General features: G+C 49.0%; 5 protein-coding genes across 5 annotated transcripts; 3 read left to right on the top strand and 2 right to left on the bottom strand.

Annotated features, from left to right (window-relative positions):
- The first annotated feature begins 18 nt into the window (after positions 1–18).
- Positions 19–1,818, top strand: C8Q69DRAFT_307113 (hypothetical protein). Its single transcript, XM_028627215.1, has 2 exons — positions 19–970; positions 1,029–1,818. Exons 1-2 carry the CDS (start codon positions 220–222, stop codon positions 1,808–1,810), a joined length of 1,533 nt encoding a protein of 510 aa, XP_028483510.1. The 5' UTR covers positions 19–219; the 3' UTR covers positions 1,811–1,818.
- A 719-nt stretch (positions 1,819–2,537) lies between these two features.
- On the bottom strand, positions 2,538–4,518 carry C8Q69DRAFT_307132 (putative HIT finger domain protein). The gene is made up of 3 exons (XM_028627216.1): positions 4,346–4,518; positions 3,815–4,258; positions 2,538–3,752 (listed from the first exon to the last, which is right to left on the bottom strand). Exons 1-3 carry the CDS (start codon positions 4,399–4,401, stop codon positions 2,996–2,998), a joined length of 1,257 nt encoding a protein of 418 aa, XP_028483509.1. The 5' UTR covers positions 4,402–4,518; the 3' UTR covers positions 2,538–2,995.
- Positions 4,519–4,789: 271 nt separating this feature from the next.
- C8Q69DRAFT_307150 (hypothetical protein) lies at positions 4,790–5,547 on the top strand. Its single transcript, XM_028627217.1, has 2 exons — positions 4,790–5,363; positions 5,471–5,547. Exon 1 carries the CDS (start codon positions 4,957–4,959, stop codon positions 5,359–5,361), a length of 405 nt encoding a protein of 134 aa, XP_028483508.1. The 5' UTR covers positions 4,790–4,956; the 3' UTR covers positions 5,362–5,363; positions 5,471–5,547.
- Positions 5,531–6,393, top strand: C8Q69DRAFT_307103 (putative 60S ribosomal protein L28). Its single transcript, XM_028627214.1, has 4 exons — positions 5,531–5,658; positions 5,709–5,841; positions 5,893–5,958; positions 6,018–6,393. Exons 1-4 carry the CDS (start codon positions 5,627–5,629, stop codon positions 6,240–6,242), a joined length of 456 nt encoding a protein of 151 aa, XP_028483507.1. The 5' UTR covers positions 5,531–5,626; the 3' UTR covers positions 6,243–6,393.
- A 3,647-nt stretch (positions 6,394–10,040) lies between these two features.
- C8Q69DRAFT_307080 (hypothetical protein) lies at positions 10,041–11,118 on the bottom strand. Its single transcript, XM_028627213.1, has one exon. It carries the CDS (start codon positions 10,939–10,941, stop codon positions 10,381–10,383), a length of 561 nt encoding a protein of 186 aa, XP_028483506.1. The 5' UTR covers positions 10,942–11,118; the 3' UTR covers positions 10,041–10,380.
- Between the last annotated feature and the right edge of the window lie 6,830 nt (positions 11,119–17,948).

The following is a 17,948-nucleotide window of genomic DNA, read 5'->3' as shown; positions in this document are numbered from 1 at the left end:
GGTCGCAGCGTCAGCCTCCCGTCGCCCACCTCCTCGAGCCAGTTTCACTCTCTGCCTTCAGTCTCTTCATCACCATCATCGCCCTTACCATCTCCACCGCCTTCACTGAAGCCTTCTCCATCGCTGCTATGGATTCTATACGCGTCTAGACGGGTTTACACACACACAGACACACTCACACGGCCCAATATTCTCCCGTCTACACGCCAGTCCGTCTCCATGACCACCACTATCGAGAGAAGCCTCTCGCGGGCTTCCAGCGGCTCGATGACTATGTCTAGTCCCAGACTTTCGATGAAAAGAGAGTCCACACCACCGACCGTCTCCGATCCTGCTCTTCTACATCTCCATGACCGCATCAACCATTTGGATTCTCGCGTGTCCGACCTTCGTTCCAGCGTCTTGACTAAGGATAACTACGTCGATCGTCGGAACCGTGAGGACGACTACATCCGTCGCGAATTTGAAGCACAACGCACTATCTCCAGCCGCATCGACATCAATGTGGCTCTTCTGAGGACCGACGTCGATCAACTTCGGTCGGGAATCACACAGCTGAAATCCAACATTGGCCAGCTCGGAACCGATACTATCTTCCTTCGCAACGATGTCGACCGTCTTCAGAAGAATGTCGACCAGGTGCAGATTGATCTTGAGCAGCTTCAGACTGATGTCTGTGGCTGCCAAGTCGAGATCAGCAAACTCCATACCGCGGTCAGCAACCTTCGCACCGATTTGATGAGCTTGCAGCGTGAGACGTCACATCATTTCGGTGCCGTCTTCAAACGCTTTTCGATGATGGAGTCGCACATGAAGCACATGGAACGTGTCCGCTTCAACTCGCTTGCTCACACTATCCATGCTCCGATAACACCTGTACCCGTGCTCGAAGAGGACGGTTCCCTTCGCTACCCAGAGTATTTCCCACGAACCGTCTGGCGCTTTTGGTGTCTGAAGAAAAGAAGTCGCAGTGAGTAATACTTACTGATAATTTACCCAGACGATCCTAACAAAAACCTCTTTTCCAGTTCATCGGCTGGCCCAATTAGCCGAATTTTACCAACTGGAAGGCTATCATTACTGGGGCCGAATGCAGCCCTCCGATGACCTTCTCCCAAACGACAGCGATTCGAGCGATTCGAGTGAGAATCCCCTTAATCTGACCCGTGCAGAAGCGGCGAGACTCTATCCGGAAGCGTGTCACCAAGCTCTCGCTGCGACTCTTGGTCTTGTCTACTACAAGATTCGAAATGAAGTCGGCGATGGCCCCGGTAGCCGTATCACTGCGCGCCCTCCAAAGCGTCAGCAGGAGGAAGTGTCTGTCTCTTCCAGCTCGAAGCAGAAGCCAGCCAAAATCGCTCGAATTCCCATCACTACTTTACCCTCAGCCTCAGCTTTGCATCGACTGGTCACTGGACCTTCGATAGAGTCGAAGTCGGTGAAGTCGGAAGAGATGGATCAACTTGGTTGGAACGCTCATTCGTCTGATATCTCGGATGAGACTATGAGCAAGCTCAAGGGAATTGTTACGGTTGATGAGTTCCAGACGCTTCTCCGTGCCCTTGAACGTGGTCGTGTCAAGCTGAAGCCTAGCCGCTCTGAGCGCTCGAATCTGTCGCCTACTAGCTCCAAGCGAAGCCACCGAAATGGCGAAACCCAAACGGATGTTGCTCAAGAGGTTGCCCAGGATGATGAAGTACGGACGCAGCCGGCTACAGTATCCACTGAGCTTCTCTCCCCCGTTGCCGGCAGAGAGGATGCTCGCGATCTTCCAGACACTGCTTCCGAGAGCAGCAGCGTCATAACTTGAGGTTTCAGTGGTTGGTTAGATCGATTCAGATCTAATCTGAGCCTTCTTGACTTTACCAACTCGAGGAGTTGAATCCTGGAAACCGGGATTTCTCCTACTTGATTGCCATACTGTTGCCGTGCACAGCGATGTCTCTCTAAGCGGCTCCACCGACGGTTTCAGAGCGCCATGATATGACAGTATGCTGTCAACAGGCGGTTCTAGACGAGGTCCACTCCACTTTCGGATGTGTTGTATCAGTGATGCCTTATCACTGAACAATATCCGCATCCCATCCAACAATGGATGGAAGGCGTGCCGCCGATAATTGTCACTTCATGAGCCTCAGGGCTTCCCTGGTTCTGGACGAAGTGCGCATACTACGGCGTGCATAACCGGAAATTCCTATATTCCTCTGCAACCGCAAGGCTGCATATCTAAATAAGCTTGATGCTTTGTTTTTTGGGTTCCCAGGATGAATATATCGCTGCATTTTTGAGTTTGGTTGTACGGCGTTGTGTTCGGTATTGCGATTCTTAGATACCCTGCTGGAGTTGGCGTTGCTTGACATTTTGATATATAGTTGTCCCTTGGGTGATGCATATTTTGTTCACTGAAGAATAACACAGGAACCCTGATCGACTACCAGATTACCGGGGTTGCGCTTCTTACCATATCTCTTCGATTTCCACGAGCTGAGTAGCTGCTCCGCGATGCCCTTCCTGCCATAGAGCTACAAGGCCGGGACACTGGCGCGTGTGCGGCCAGGTGTGACCAGCGAAAGTAAATGAGTACACCGGAGTCCCTTCTTGCAGGTAATGATGTTGACGTAAAGGTCCACGATGCTACCCGTCCGCCACAATGCCCACGTATCTGACCTGCGTGACCTCGACAATCCAATGTCCTAGATGTCGCTGTTACGGTAACTCGACTCTCTTACCGAAGAAATGGCAATATGGACCGTATAAGAGCCTGACCAGTCTCTCGTCTGGCAGCCGATAGGGCACTACACGTATTGGCCAGAGACTGGTGGTGTATCGGTCCCATACTGACAAATGATTCGCGAGAGCTGCCAAATGATGTCTTGGTAGTAGTAGTCCCGTCCGGAATTGTTGAGAATCGAACCGTATAAGCCATTGCTAGACACTAACTCCATAGATGCGAACTATATACTAACTGTCTTCCGCTCGAAAGAACAGCAGGAAATCATGCCTGTGCGAGATCTTGCTGCAAAACCTCAAGTACCTTTTTCTCATCTACATCAGGCAGACCGGTCATCGTGGATTCGTTTACTGCCCCTTCCTCCTCACTCTCTTCTCTGGGCTTTGATTCTTCTTCCGGTGGTGGTCCGTAAATGCGCAGGTAATCCTCCTCCAACAGATACTGACAGTCTATCACTTCTTCCTCCTTTTCCTTTCGTGATTGTGAGAGGTCCTGTGGTGATTGTGGAAGGACAAAGACGGTGGGAAATTCGAGAACGACTCGATCGCGGAGAGAGGCCGTAAAAGTATTGCTAGGACGGAGAGGTATGAGGACGGTTTGTTTTGTAGCGGTTCGTGGTCGGTGGAGGTAGAAGTAGAGACCCCGATGGACAGCTGGAGTCGACGATGATTGTGGTCGATCTTGAGGCCCAGATTCAGGCTGTGATGTTTCTGCTGCTGGGATTCCGGGTGTCTCTGCGTCTGGCGGCGCTGGAGCTCGGGCGTCGCCGTTGTCGATATTATGGCTCGCTTCTTCGTCCTTCTCCTGCCCCCGGCGTGTCTCGGGGTTGCCTTCCTGAGCTGTTAGTGTTGTAGGAGTTGTTGAATCGGTACTCTGCGCGCTCCGGGTCTGCTTTTCTTCTTTGGGAGGAGGATATATCCGATCGTAGGCTTCAGCGATGGTGCATGTCTCGCTGCAATTCCTCCTCGTTCTCTGACCATCCGGGGCTACCCATTCCACTGTCCAGCTAAGGCATTTGTGTCTGTAAGTAAGTTAGTACCAAGCTCGACCGCTGTCGCCCCCCCAAGACCTGCAAGGACATACTTCAGGTGCCACCGCGACGTATTCTCCTTATTCCTAGTCATGCCCCTAGGGGCCCTCACCACCCTAACACCACTGGCCTCTGCACCCCGTAAGAAGCCCGCCTCGCCCTTGACCAGTGTCTCTCTCTTCCTCTTCTTCCCAGCCCCCGGCGCAGCCCCGACCCCTTCTTCATCTGCATTCAGAGCCAGCTCCTCTTCACTGGGGAGCGTAACACCACGACGCTCAACTTCCCTCTCAGCTCGCTCCAAGCTCCGCTCGATGCCAGTAATGAAGTTAAAGTCGCGATCAAAGGCAGTCGGGTTCGCCAGTTCGTGGCGCTTCAGGTATGCGGCGGGATCGCGCACCCCAGAGCATTGCGACCAGAGCTTGTGGCGGCGGGTGCAGGGGAGGGAGCAGGTGCGGATCGAGCACCGGGGGCAGCGATATTTAGGCGCGTTGATGTGACTATGGAATGGAGTGGTAAATTAGTTTCTCGTTCGTTTCATTCGTTCAGCAACAATAGAAGATGGAATGGGCTATAATCAGACTTACCATATCGTACACAGCTCACTCAAGAGCGCATCTTCGCCACCGGCCGAGCCTGACATGCCGGCCTATAGAGATCAGATTGACAATTGAATCAAAGTCTGTCTAAGCTTGTATTCGACGTGTATAGTAGAAGAACGAAGCGATGGCGGTCATCATCTCTGGCAGGAAAAATAGCCGGACAAAAGCTCGGGCCGGCAAGGTCTTTTTGCCTCTGCCTTATCGATAAGCTGAGCTCCTTGTGGGGGAGCCCATCGCTTTTCAATCTTTGGGTCGGCTCCATACTTAGAAGAAAAGCATCTATGTATCTACTCAAGAATACTTCTGTGCCAGTTGATACCTCCCGTCGATAGTTCGCCTTCACATATATATCCACCGGGGTCAGTTGGGGCTGGAATCTGCGTGCAACGGTTCAGGTGTACAGAAGTTGCTGAGGGGGAACGATTTTGTATGGGAAAATCGCAACATGCCATTTTCCCCATACAATGTGGGCCAGTTTTTTTGGGCGTCACCACAACGTTAGGTAGAGTGCTTGTGCGCGGGCCTTTAAGCTTAAGCCTTTTGGATGTATTCTTGGATACGTATAGAAAGAAGCGGGAGTTTAATATTTTCTATATATGTTTCTAGGAATAAATAGCTTTTTATGGATAATAGCATTTGGAAAGCACTTCATCGCGTATCCAATTAGTCAGAACAAAATGATTGGCTTTGTAACGACCAAATGGGAATATGGCTATATTCCAGGCCCACAATCTAAGATTTCTTCCGTTCAGACTCTACAGATATCAATAACCTCGAGGATCGGCTGGGCCTATACCAAGCAGTCAGGCTTTCTCCAGCGGAAGTGCAACAAAACATCGCGCCAGGCGGGTGAATTATATGAGACGCAGGCTCCAGAACTGAAATGCCTGAGCTACGAGGAATATTTGCTGATCGTGGAACAACTTTTTGCAAATAGGATGGGCTGGACTTGCGGAGAGAATATGGATCAAATATGTGGAAAGGCCAGGGAGAGCTTGTAGTTGTAGGTTGCGGGTGACATTGCTAGATCTCGTTGCAGTACGTATTCAGAAATACGCATCGCCAGTTGAAATATACCGATCTTACTGACTCTATTATCCTATTTTCCAGGTGAGATCAATCCATGAGAAGTGCATTGGCCTGATGAGGGCTATGATCACATCACGTGATCTAATTACATAAGCGCACAAGAAGCGATCGATATTTGCTCGATTCTATCCAACTTCACTGCGACTCAGCGACAACAGACAAACGCGGACCACCAAAATGCCTACCCGTTTGACCAAGACCAGGAAGCAGTAAGTGCCTCCATCTCGATATCTATTTTCCACAGTACTGACGAAATCAGCCGTGGCCATGTCTCTGCCGGACACGGTCGTATTGGCAAGCACCGCAAGCACCCCGGTGGTCGCGGTATGGCCGGTGGTCAGCACCACCACCGAACCAACTTGGACAAGTACCACCCTGGTTACTTCGGTAAAGTGAGTAAAGAGCGGTCGCGTACCTTCAGGATCTTTTACTGACTCAAGCAGGTTGGTATGAGACGCTTCCACCTCCTCCGCAACCACCTGTGGAAGCCAGTCCTCAACCTCGACAAGGTGAGCAATTCCGCATGGTACCCCATTTTGATACTCGTCGCTAATGCAATCGTTTCCAGCTCTGGTCTATCGTTCCTGAGGAGATCCGCGAAAAGTACCTGGCCGAGAACAACACCGCCCAGGACACTGCCCCCGTCATCGACCTTCTCGCCCTTGGCTATTCCAAGCTTCTGGGCAAGGGCCGTCTGCCCGAGATCCCCGTTGTTGTGAAGGCTCGCTACGTCAGCCGTGAGGCTGAGCGTAAGATCAAGGAAGCTGGTGGTAGCATCCAGCTTGTGGCATAAGCCCTGATCGAAACCGACAAAAAGGAAATAACGGAAGGGAGGAACTCATGATGGACGACTCGCTCCAGTGATGGAGCGAGTTACTTGCCGGCGAGCAAGTCAGCGTGGTGGCTGGGTAATGGTCAATTTGGAGTAGCCTGCAGCTATAAGAAATTGATTCATTACCGAACAGACCAATGCCTTTCGGGCATTCTCTTTTCTTTCCTCATGGGAGGGGTTGCCGACCAGGCACCATTCTGTATGCTGTACGGATGATAAGAGGGATCGTCGTAGTGGTCATCGTGCTGTCCATACCATATGGTTCAGGCCATGTGGTTCAGGTAAGTGGCATGCGTAGTTGACCGGTAGGTGCCCTTGTGTAGTTGCTGTAGGCCCTTGGCGACCATTCGTAGTGAAGGACGGCTTTCGTAATCCATGGAGTCATTCTGCTTGAACATGGTGGTCTCTACTGAGGTAAAGCTTTGTTGAAGTCTCAAGGGGTATGTTTGTAAACGAGTAACTTCGAGCCTACCCCGGCGTTCCACCAACGGGGACAATAATATGTTTGCAGAATGCACTAACTGATACATGCCAAAATGGCGATAATCTTATAAAATCATGCTCACTACATACAATAAACCCGTGGCTTCTTAGGGTATAGGTAAAAGATAAGTACTGTTTCTTGATTCTTGCTGCACTGAGCTAGATTCTGCGAATGTTCAATTCAGCTCACATAAAAAAAGATAGTAGACCATCTCACGAAGCCATAAGTAGGCTGATTGAGTCTCTCAATAGGCCAGCAGCGGGAGTCAGGCTTCAAGACAGCATATTCCTCATACTGGCCATATCTCAACGTTGCATTCTTTACTAGGAGGGACTGTCTGGGTCTGCAGGAGTCATCTCTCCGATACTATCGGTTTACTGTGATACGGTTCTAGAATCAGATTCAGACATTCGACTAACAGGACAGATTAGCTCAGAAATATGGCCGCCGTGCCATGTTCTAGTATGCTTCATCCAAGGATGTGAAACAGATGATAACATGGCATAAATATGTATTTACGCTACAAGGATAGTAAGAGGAGGATTCCTTCACAGCCCAGAGGAGATATATAGAACAATAGCACAGTAATACCGACACAAAATATAGTTATCGGATATTCGTCCCCCACTAGGCGCAAGGAGATCGAGTTTCATCTTTGTCCTCAGAATTCGCAATGTATGCCGCAATGAATGGCATGTCTCCGTCTTCCTCAATTGGGAGGTGATTTAGGAAGTTTCTTAGGATTTTAACCGTAGCAACACTGTGAGTGAAATCGGAGAGATTTGTTTAATCCGATGTAGACTTTCGATGCCTGACTTTGCTTTGGACAATTCAGCGCTTATTATAGAAACTGATAGCGCAGTGATAGATATCTGGTGAGTGCTTGCGCAGTTCAGCAGCTGGAGACCGCTGCGATAGACCCAGATCAGAATAGCATCCGTGATCGCTCTAGCTGTTTCATTCGAGTGCTTGATATGCCACCCCTTGAAAGAGGAAATTATATTTCGAGGACACAATGTCTATTGTGCAGACAATTAGTTGAAGCTAGATTTCTCTTCTATCGACAAAGAAACTCGACTCTTGTACTGATTCACTATAATATAGCTTCACCTGCAGAAGGACTGTTCAACGTCCACTTAAGCGTATATTGACAGAATCATCTGTGCAAGAACCCCTCCGTAGTAGTTCATCATAGAGTCATAGCTAGCTACCCCTCCAAATAGCTCCTAACTAGCATAAATAATCATGTTCCAGCTTGGGTACCTACCTATTTACCTCTCTCGTCCCACCTGCCCGAAGAGGAATATACCTCAAACGGGGCCACATCGGCGGCTATTCGAAAAATCGAAAAGAAAGCCATTATTATTATTACTACCCCTCACCGAGAAAATGAAAAAGTCCGAACTAAATGAAACGAACGAAAACCCCCTCCGTTCGGTAATCATAATCTTAATTCAATTCAATTGTGTCATTAGAATTATTATTATCGGTAGTTATTGTCATTATTTATCCCGTGTATAGTAGTAATTACCCCTCTATTTCCGCCCCCACCCCCACCTCCTACCTCCGTACCTACCTAGGTAATTAGATATGGAGGGGTAGACACGGTACGGAGCCGATAGCTACCTACCTACCTAAGACATCTGACAAGCTATGTATCTAGCCTGGGCTTCTATCTAGCAAGATAGCTACTGGAAGTTACCTAGGTACCCAAGCATTGGGTACCTAGGTACGTGGGATGAAGTAACTAGGTATCCATCTAGTTTAATTTTATTTCGTTTACAGTTTAGTTTCTTTTTATGATGATATGGCATGACCTTTTTTATTCTTTTTTTTTTTTTCTCTCTCGCGGGACTCGATTTTCCCACGAGGAGTACAGTAACTAATTACTCTAATACCTACCTAATTTAATCTAATTATCCGATTCCCACGCGGATAATCCCCGACAGTCTTTTGCCGTTTGATCCGTGAGAAAAGAGAGAGGGAGGGAGAAAAGGACCGATTCAGAAATCCATTAGAGAGAGAGAGGGAGGGCGAGAGATAGATAGATAGCCGCAATACACTGCAGTTTCATCTCTAGAGATAGTATAAGTATTATACACTACGACTTTGATATGTATATCACATGCAGTCATCAATACTCCTAGAGTACATACATACATACACAACTATTATCATTACCAATCCTCTACTAACTAACTAACTACAGAACGCAAGAAAAAATCAAAACATATTCTCAAAAACAGTGCGTTTTTCCCAGTAACAACTACTACCATACTCAACTAGACCTCTCCCCGCCCACACAAAGTAGGTACTGTATGTACATACATACAATAGCACAGTACAATACATACATACGTACATAACTTACCACAAGGCTCGAGTAAAAACAACAAACCACGCAATTTGATTCGCTAGCGAGCTAACCGCACCTTAAATCCCAATCCCACTCGCCTTTTATTTCCTAGACCAAATCGAAATCCGAAACAACAAAAAAAAAGTGTAATAATAATAAATTAAAAAAAGAATCTAGAGCGCACTGCGCTACGCTGCGCCTCCCTAGGATCCACAGAATCAGTTAGATGGGAACAACATGACAACAAGGGAAAAAAAAAAAGAAAAAAGAAAAAAGAAAAAGCTGGACAGCGGGACGTGCTTTAGTGCGAATTCTGCGACATTGAAGACAAAGGGCTGGTTTGTTCTGGAAGGAGGGATGGAAACATGGAAATCGCCTGTTGTTGCGCGCTAGGCAGCAGCCTGCATACCTATGTATGGCGTGGAGTGGCGATGGCGATATACTATTCGCACGGATTGGTTTCTGTGGGCATAACGCGTATCTATACTACTGCTATTATTACTTTTACTACTTCTACTATTATTACTGATTCAAGAGATGGAGTACTCTGTATTGTGTGCAAATGTTTGTGCACTTGATTGATGATAGTAGGAAAACTATGGAATCGCTATGCTAATGGTATTTGTGGATAATGAAAAGAAACGCTAGACGTATGCGATGCCCACGATAGGGACTGCCGATGCTGGGTATTAAGGAAAAACAAACCAAGAGATCTCAAGAGCCAGTGGAAAAACCAAACAACAGGGGGTATATAACCATGCATGATGCGACACCAGAAAAAGAAACACCGTGCGATATGAAATCCGAGACCGCGATAACACCGTCGCCAGAAATGGGCCGAGGCCGAGACAAAACCGGAAACAAAAGATGATAGAAAGCCTAGACAGGTCGACGGTGACCAACAAAGCAGAAGGAGGGGTAGAAAGAAGGCGATGCACTGCTGTGAGTCATCTGGAGACAAGATGAAGCTGTAGAAGTCGGCGGGGGAAGAGACCAGCGGTGAGATGGCCGAGACATGATAGGCAGAAGTCCAGGTGGGATGAAGGATGAGGATGCGGTGAGAACAAGATAAGATGCGAGGAGATTTTGGTGTTCGGGCAGCGTCGGGTTGTGACGGGTATGGTAACGGTATGTATCAATACCGTATGGTAAAGGCGGTCAGCGCGGAAAACCCGGTGCCGCAGATGGATAGGAAACTGCCGTAGACTTCGTATGCCAGCAAGAACAAGAACTCGGGAAGAGGCTGTATTAGTTGGTTTTCACGACCGCTGAGACGACACTGTCTTCGATGATGATGACGTCGAGCGACGCTTCTTCTCCGGAACCGCCCTGCGCTTCTTGCGTCGTGCATTCTCGCGCTCTGCTGCAGCCAGCTGGGCCACGCGAGCTGCTTGTTGTGCGCGAGCGTGAGCCTGGACCTGGGCCAGGTATCGCTGGCGTCGTTCCTCCTCCTCAGCAGCTGCGCGCATCATCTGCACCTGCTGCTCCGTGGTGACGTCGAAAGGGCAGCAGACAGGGTCAATGATGGCAGATTCCTCGTCGATGATAGCCTCGGATGCGCCCTCAGGGAAGAGGTCCTCATCCGACAGATAGGAACTGGGGGTAGAGCAGTCGGAATCTGCGTTCAGCAGAGAGGAGCGGTTGGGCCAGGAAGGGAATGCACACGACGTGCTCATGCCCAGCGTCGTCGAGAAAGAAGACTTGCGAGGAGTGATATCAAGCAAGTCATCGTTAGGAGAAGGAGGTGGTGGGGGAGGAGGCAGCGAGGAAGGCGAAGGGGAGGACATGGTGCTGCTGCTGAAACTGAAGCTGAACCTCATGATGCCGGTGTTGGTATAAGAAGACTCGCGTAGAGCTGTTGTTGAGGGTTGTTTAAAGCACGCAAACAGGGGGATGGCGCGATAATGATTATATGGTGCGGGCGATATATACTGTATAGATCGCGCGCGGGAGATGTACCCCGATCCAGGTCAGAACGCCCCTTGCGTGTGCGACGGATAAGGCGTCCGGCGAGTCTGTTGGGCAGGCACCGCCAACAAGAACGCAGCTCAGGGACAAAGCAAATAAACAAGGACACGGCCAGGCCAAATCACAAGCTGTGGCGGCAGTAGCGGTCGAGGGCGTGCAGACGAATCCCGCCGCGATGGAATGTAGGGCGATGGGTCCCGATAAATATGACAGCTCTGAACTGGGCAATGCTAAGCCCAGCTGCACGACAGTTGAATAATAATGAATTGAACTTCGGCGCGATCGCTCACGGCCTTGGGGGCTTAGTTCCCCCTCGTGGATCGGTCCGCTGGTTCACGGACTCCCCGGCGAAAGTCGCGGTGTGGGGGCAGCGATGCTGTTGGAGCGTGCGAACAAGCGGGTAATAATAATAATAGTTCCCCGTCGGCAAGCAGATGACAGGCGGTGATGACAATCAAATAGATGCTGAGAATCGGGTCTAGGCGTTCTCGTTCGTGGAGAACCCGGGCACTCCGGGCGAGGTTTGGTGAAAGAAACAGCAAGTCACCGTGACAAGTCAGAGTCACAAGTCACCGTCACACCAGGAGCAGATGTGAGAAGTGATAGCGGATAGCGAACTTGTTGGAGATGGGGGGTTGACTGGGCGTCAGGGAGGGGGGAATCGCCGACTGATAAACAAGAGGGGAGAGTTGTCGATGCGGAGAGATCGTAACAGACCGTCTGTTTGCTGTTTTCGTGGTGACTGATCTCCGGGGATCGACTGATGGGTGAAGCCGGTGTCAGATAGGGTTGTATACTTCGTCCAGCCGGCGCAAGGGATGGACGGGGGAATGGGCCGATGCAGATGGATGATAATCGGTTGGTCTCAGGTCTGAGGTGAGATCTGGGATCGGAGTGCGTGCATGGATAAGGGAGGCGATAAGTGATCGGAAACACGATAATGTGTTATGCACGCCGGGTTGGGGATCTTCGCCTTCTTGCTTGTTGTCCTGCTTCCCCGCGGATTGCGGTGTGCAGGAAGAATGTCGGATGCGGGACCGAAGTAGAACTCGATTTGCCTCGCCCCGCAAAGGAATTAATGTATGTACAGCGTGGCTGGGATATTCAGAGTCTCAGACAATATCACTGCCTAGCCAGTGAATAATAATAACCACGGTACTTTATCGGCGGTTCCAGCGGATATTATATTCCAGAACACCGATCTAGCACATCCCACGCTAAAGGGAATCAGGCACCAGAGTCTCGTTGGCTGCAGTCTAGACGTGTCAGGAAGCGGAGAAGAGCCAGGAAGAAGAAACCACGTCGGACTGTAACGTGGAATGGTTCGAGGTAGTGAGAATGCAGTATCGTAATGTAGTATATCGTGTAGTATAGTATAGTATAGCGAAAGAGGTCGAGACGGGCGATGAAAGAGTGACAATAATAGGGTTTCGATCAGATCAGACAGCCTCTACAGTCCGTCAAGCTTCTCGCTACAAATGCAAGGTCGAGAATCCATTGCATCCTCATGTCCGCACGGCGCTCTAATATACTGACAGCTCCCGCCCATCCAGGGGACCGAAATCTCTGCCAGACCAAGCTCATCGGGAAGCTTCCGGTCAGAAGCCAGAAGCCTGCCCCCACCGGGCCTCAATTTTCTGTAATTAGCCTCTTTTTTTCGTTCCCAAACGCGTGTTTTCCCCCCCTGGATCGATCCATGGCGTCCGTGGAGTTCCCGCTAAGCTTCGGCCACCCGCTTCTCCGGGTTTTCACCGTGGCTTCAATTATCAATCAACCAAGGCTCGGCAAAAGAATAGAGTATTGTTATTATCCCCAGTTGGTGAATAACCATATCATATCATATGCCATTTAGCCGGCCTCTGGTCCGTCCCCCGTTCCCCCGCGATTTGAGACCTCTCCCCGGGTTTCTGGACGAATCGTGATAATAATATCGAGGATATCATACCTCTCAAACCTCTGTTTGCGGCCCAACGCGGCGAACTTGCTTGTCCACCGTCAGTCAGGTATCGGTACCCGCTCTGCGTAGCAATTTCGGAGATGGTCGCCGTACTGCGACAAGGAGGGCCTCGCCCTGTGGCGTCCATCAGCAGAAAATCCGTCCAGCCCAGGCCAGACTCCCGTAGGAACTGCCCAAACCAGGGAGGATCATCGCTTTTCCACATGGCTGGCACAGCAGGCGCTTCCGCGGAATATGGCCTCCCTTCCGCCTGGCACCGTCCAGTCGGTTAGTCTGGCGTGTTAGATCAATTAGACTGACATCGCGTCCGCACCGTCGAGGACGGGGCCGTCCCGATTCCCGACTGTCGGGGTCTGCCAGGGCATCCTAATTCGAAATAACAGCATTGCGCGCAGGAAGCCCAGAATGCACCTGGCCGCTGGGATATCAGAGCGCGCGAGCTATCCAAAATTCAAGCCCCAAGAGCCCCTGAGCAACGTATTCATCCTGATTCCTTGATTGACAGCCGTCTGCTAGTTCATCGATCAATCGATGATCAGAACCCGCCTCTCTGGTCCCCCGGATATGTTTCGGCCAGCCCCCCCTCGCTCCTTTTTCACACTATCTACGGAGGCACAGTCGACGAAACACTGTTACTCCTGGGTTGCGGATCCGCTCGCGGAACTTCCATTGCTTTTTCCGCCCGCGTAGCCTAACCGGCCGAATGGGTCGTCGCATGGATGATAGATATGTAAATTGCATCATAGAATAACAGCACGGACCGAAAGAGCAGGTTCAGCATCAGAGAACAGGGACGTTCAACTTTGAATTCAACTGGGTAACCGAGGAGACGATAACATAGTTAGATATTCTGTTACAATCCGATTCGGTACTTTAGCCGCGCAGCTAGAGCAGGCAGCGCGCATGCTGTCAAGCGGCGGATCGTCGCACATTGCAGGATGCATACTTCCAGCGTCTCTTCATGCAATGCACCATGCACGCTGGTCTGCGTTTGAATTCTGCTGACCAGTCCTTTTGAAAAGCGGTGATTCACCGCCTGTATTTGTCCTCGCATCTCTCTGCAGGGACTTCCCAACGGTTCTCTGACTGGATGACCCTCGTACTCTGTACAAATCAGGATAATAATATACCCCAAGTGGCGGTGATGAGGCGCGTTGGTAGACCTGGGGGTGGGACGCCGTCCCGCGAGTTCCGTTGTGCTGCTTGGGGTTTCGGCAATAATAAGAATACATAACTAATCACAATTATTGATTTTTCCTTTCTTCCACGGGCGTTCTTCGGGCAATCGTCACTGGGGCCTAGGCGCATTTGAAACGACCACTCCACCGCAGTACTTAGTGCCGTGGACTCCTGCCAAACAACCACCATATCCCCTCACAGGGCTGATTCTGCGTTTGAAGAAAAGTGGCTCCGAGGACGCACATGAATTGCAGGCCAAAAGTTACGTGGAGCGACTCCAACATTGCCAATTCATCCCAACAATTGGTATCCGGACGGACGCACGAGGATAATGACGAGGTTGAAGCGACACCCGCGGCTCCTCACTGCCTCGGCTACAGCTGCTGCTCCGAGAGCTTCTGCTTCCCGCGGCAATAATAATAAGTTAATAATATTAATGCTGCGCCTTGGCTTGCATAGTTCAGACTGAAGCATAAAATAGTTAGTAGATACAGTAAATCCCCGCTATAACGAACCCCCTTATTATGAATTTTCCACTATAACGAATTTTTTTCAGTGCCTAATTTAATCCCCCATATAAAATTCGTTAATTCCTCAGTATAACGAAATTTGTTACAATACCCTAGCTCACCACTGATTTTATATGGGGGATTCATTATAGCGAGGGATTAGTTATAGCTAATAATCAATAAAAATCCCTAATTTTAAGAGATTTATTATATAATATTGCAAATTTTATATCCCTTACTATGATTATATAATAAAAATCAGATTTTGCTAATATTTGCTGTAACGAATTTTCTACTATAACAAATTTTTTTCTGTGCCTCATTCAATTTGTTATAGCGGGGATTTACTGTAGTTGGTTTATTGAAGATCAAAGCGCACGACTGACATATCTCAACTTTACAACTCACCGCCCTGTTCTGATCTGTCGCGGGACAGAAGCAAGGTCGGTGACGAATTTGCATCTCGACTGACCTACACCGTAGATATTGCAGGTGATAATCTCCGAGAGTTCCATGGCCAGGCGTATCAATCAGCTTAGAAGAGGGTGACAAATTCAGACCGCCACAAGCGACTGAGGGTGTGATGACAGTTGTTTATTTGATGACACAAGCTCCGCCTGATGTGGAAATTCCTACTCTAGGAAAGTCGTCTAGATACAGGGATAGCACAACTTGACATATGCCATCGATACCGCTGAGAAATTTTCAGAATTAGCGAGCATGGCGTCGCAAATACCTGATTTCGCAATTGGGTCTACAGATCCTGCGGAGACGAAGCTGGAGTAGTTTGAATGTGTCGCGAACTATATACATACTGTATATATGGATATGTTGATATATATATATATATATATATATCGAACTCACCACTTCGCATACCAGCAGCGATTCAGCCAAAAATCCCATTTAATCTACTTTCAGATTACCATAAAACAAGAAACAAACTCTCTATAGTTCCAAATACTGATCGTGCACCTATTCTTCTTGATGCAATTTAACAGTAAAAGCATGAATCTAGACACATATCTAGCGAATCCGATAAGCAAAAAGGCGTAGATATATCATATCACATCCCCCCCCCTCCCCTCCTCCCAGCGCCGATCGATCGCTAAAAACACCAGAAAATCCAAGATTTCGAATATTCCATCACCGGATCCACATCCGTAGTTTCCGGGAAAAAAAAAACTGGTTTAGACTAGTTCCCCCCCGCCACGAAACCAAACTAGCAGAAATTAGAATTAATCGTGACAGGCACGCATAAACATCTCATCTTGTTAAAACAGCCCAAATTGCCCAACTAACTATCTACCCCCGTGGTCAGTTTCATCTCTCTCTCTCCTTGTTCGGGTTACTTTTCAATATCTAGAAGCGAACTACGATGTCTATTATTGTCTTTCTAAACGCGCTAGATAGGGAACTGATTTTTTGGGGTTCATACCGTCCGTCTCGCTTATCTGATCTACAGTGTGCATTGATATACTACTCCGTAGAGCGGTCGTTTGCAAGTTTGGGCGAGGCGAGGCAAGCGAGGGATTGTCTTCGTATGGAGAATTCTCGGTCGCATTATTCTTTCCCCCCAGGGGGTGTGTATCCTATTGCGCTCGATCAGATTTGGCTTGTAGACTAGAGTACGAGGCGATTAAAATAAACATTTGTACGTATCATCTGTCAAATACTTTAAGCTTGTGTCTGGTCACGGAATGGGAAAGAAGGAGTCGGTTAGTTTGTTCTGATTAACCATTTTTTTTCCTTTTTGTGTATCTAGACCTATTATGAAAAAGCAGAGACGAAATAATATAAAGATAGATAGTTAGAGCCAATTAAAACAGTCATAATTGAGTTAAGTCTTTGGCAGGCGAGACTACATACGCTGACAAATTCCAGAAGCGCAGTCACAATCATCAAATGGATAGATATGTCTCCGGGGACGGAGAATTAATTGCATCGAATTGAATAAAGGGGGTAGATAGACTAGACTAGATAACTAAAGTGTGCCGCCGGAGCGGGACCGGGATCAGCCGCTTCGCCCAAACTTTGAGAGCAATTTAATTAGAAGTCAATTTTATTTATTTTATTTAGGGCTTCGGGCTCTAGATAGTCGAGTCTGGTTCTTCCCCGGAGCAAACGCGGAGGCACATAGTTGATTCCACAGTCTGTGCCATGCCTGTCATATTTTAACTAGGTATTGCGTAGTTAGTTAATAATACCTGTTGACTGGTATGTCGACCCGACAGCCCGGATTTCAGACATGTAATGTTTCTCTGAAGTATGCAGGGGGTGGGTGTACACTGTACACCAGATGCTCACAAATCATCACCAAGATACGAGTCGTTGGCAACGATCAGCGAATGGCTTCCGCATCGACACCTGTTCGACATTATTGCACCACAGGGGCGGAACAGGATGTATCGAGCCGCAATGTGAATAATCGCCGTCTTGGCAGAATCTCATCTTACTCCATCACTCCTTCAGTCCTTACTGATTGTATGATTTATGGCCCCTTTGGCATGCATTCGTGTAACCGTGGGCTCCGGCGAGCGCCTCTGGGGAACGTATCTCCGCAATCAAGGCTGCTGCACACCCCGGATTTCGACTCAGCTCACCTGCATCTCAACAGCTGCCCTTCCAATGTTGTACATACTCCAGCAGCTGACCGCCGCGACGGGAAGTGTCAGCAATAGACACGCGTCTTCCTATCCTCATCAGCCTTTTTCTTTTTTTTTTTTGTTGTCCTCTTTTTTGGGGCTTGTCTCATGTCATGCCTCAAACAGGGAATATCGCTTCAGCTCTTTGTCTTGGTGAGCAGTTAGCGGACTTTGGTCCCGGCAAGCAGACGGAAATTCCATGGATATCTAGCCTGATAGCCCATGTAGATCTGGGGAAACTCATTATTTGGGTTGGCAGGATGGTATGTTGGAATGTCAGATATGCATAACCCCGGGCTGTGCTTCCACCTAAAGTACGCCGAAGTTCCCAAAGTTAGCCCCGGGGTCCAGCAGCTGTCTTCCCCGTCTCCGCGACCCGGTTTGTCGGGCATCGTGGCTTTACAGACAAAGACAAGGGGGCTTGGACATGGCTTGCCTCTCCAAACTGTGGCGCCGCGGTGATCGACAAATCCAGTGCGGTCCTTGGGATCTGATCATCTTTCCAAGGCTGGGCCTGTCCTTGCCCTTATGCACACGACCCAATCCGCCCTGGCAAGGCTGGGCCGGGT

The sequence above is a fragment of the Paecilomyces variotii genome, assembly GCF_004022145.1.
Source record: "Paecilomyces variotii strain CBS 101075 chromosome Unknown C8Q69scaffold_8, whole genome shotgun sequence".
Taxonomy (NCBI): domain Eukaryota; kingdom Fungi; phylum Ascomycota; class Eurotiomycetes; order Eurotiales; family Thermoascaceae; genus Paecilomyces; species Paecilomyces variotii.
This window is presented reverse-complemented; position numbering and strand designations above follow the sequence as displayed.

Excerpts from the sequence above, each read along its gene's own strand:
- C8Q69DRAFT_307150 (XM_028627217.1), top strand. The coding sequence starts at position 4,957 with ATGTTTCTAGGAATAAATAGCTTTTTATGGATAATAGCATTTGGAAAG.
- C8Q69DRAFT_307103 (XM_028627214.1), top strand. The coding sequence starts at position 5,627 with ATGCCTACCCGTTTGACCAAGACCAGGAAGCA. Across the intron at positions 5,659-5,708 it reads TTGACCAAGACCAGGAAGCA|CCGTGGCCATGTCTCTGCCG; the intron begins GTAAGTGCCTCC and ends TGACGAAATCAG. Across the intron at positions 5,959-6,017 it reads CAGTCCTCAACCTCGACAAG|CTCTGGTCTATCGTTCCTGA; the intron begins GTGAGCAATTCC and ends AATCGTTTCCAG.
- C8Q69DRAFT_307132 (XM_028627216.1), bottom strand. The coding sequence starts at position 4,401 with ATGTCAGGCTCGGCCGGTGGCGAAGATGCGCTCTTGAGTGAGCTGTGT. Across the intron at positions 4,259-4,345 it reads AGTGAGCTGTGTACGATATG|TCACATCAACGCGCCTAAAT; the intron begins GTAAGTCTGATT and ends TCCATTCCATAG. Across the intron at positions 3,753-3,814 it reads ACGTCGCGGTGGCACCTGAA|ACACAAATGCCTTAGCTGGA; the intron begins GTATGTCCTTGC and ends ACTTACTTACAG.
- C8Q69DRAFT_307080 (XM_028627213.1), bottom strand. The coding sequence starts at position 10,941 with ATGAGGTTCAGCTTCAGTTTCAGCAGCAGCACCATGTCCTCCCCTTCG.
- C8Q69DRAFT_307113 (XM_028627215.1), top strand. The coding sequence starts at position 220 with ATGACCACCACTATCGAGAGAAGCCTCTCGCGGGCTTCCAGCGGCTCG. Across the intron at positions 971-1,028 it reads TCTGAAGAAAAGAAGTCGCA|TTCATCGGCTGGCCCAATTA; the intron begins GTGAGTAATACT and ends CCTCTTTTCCAG.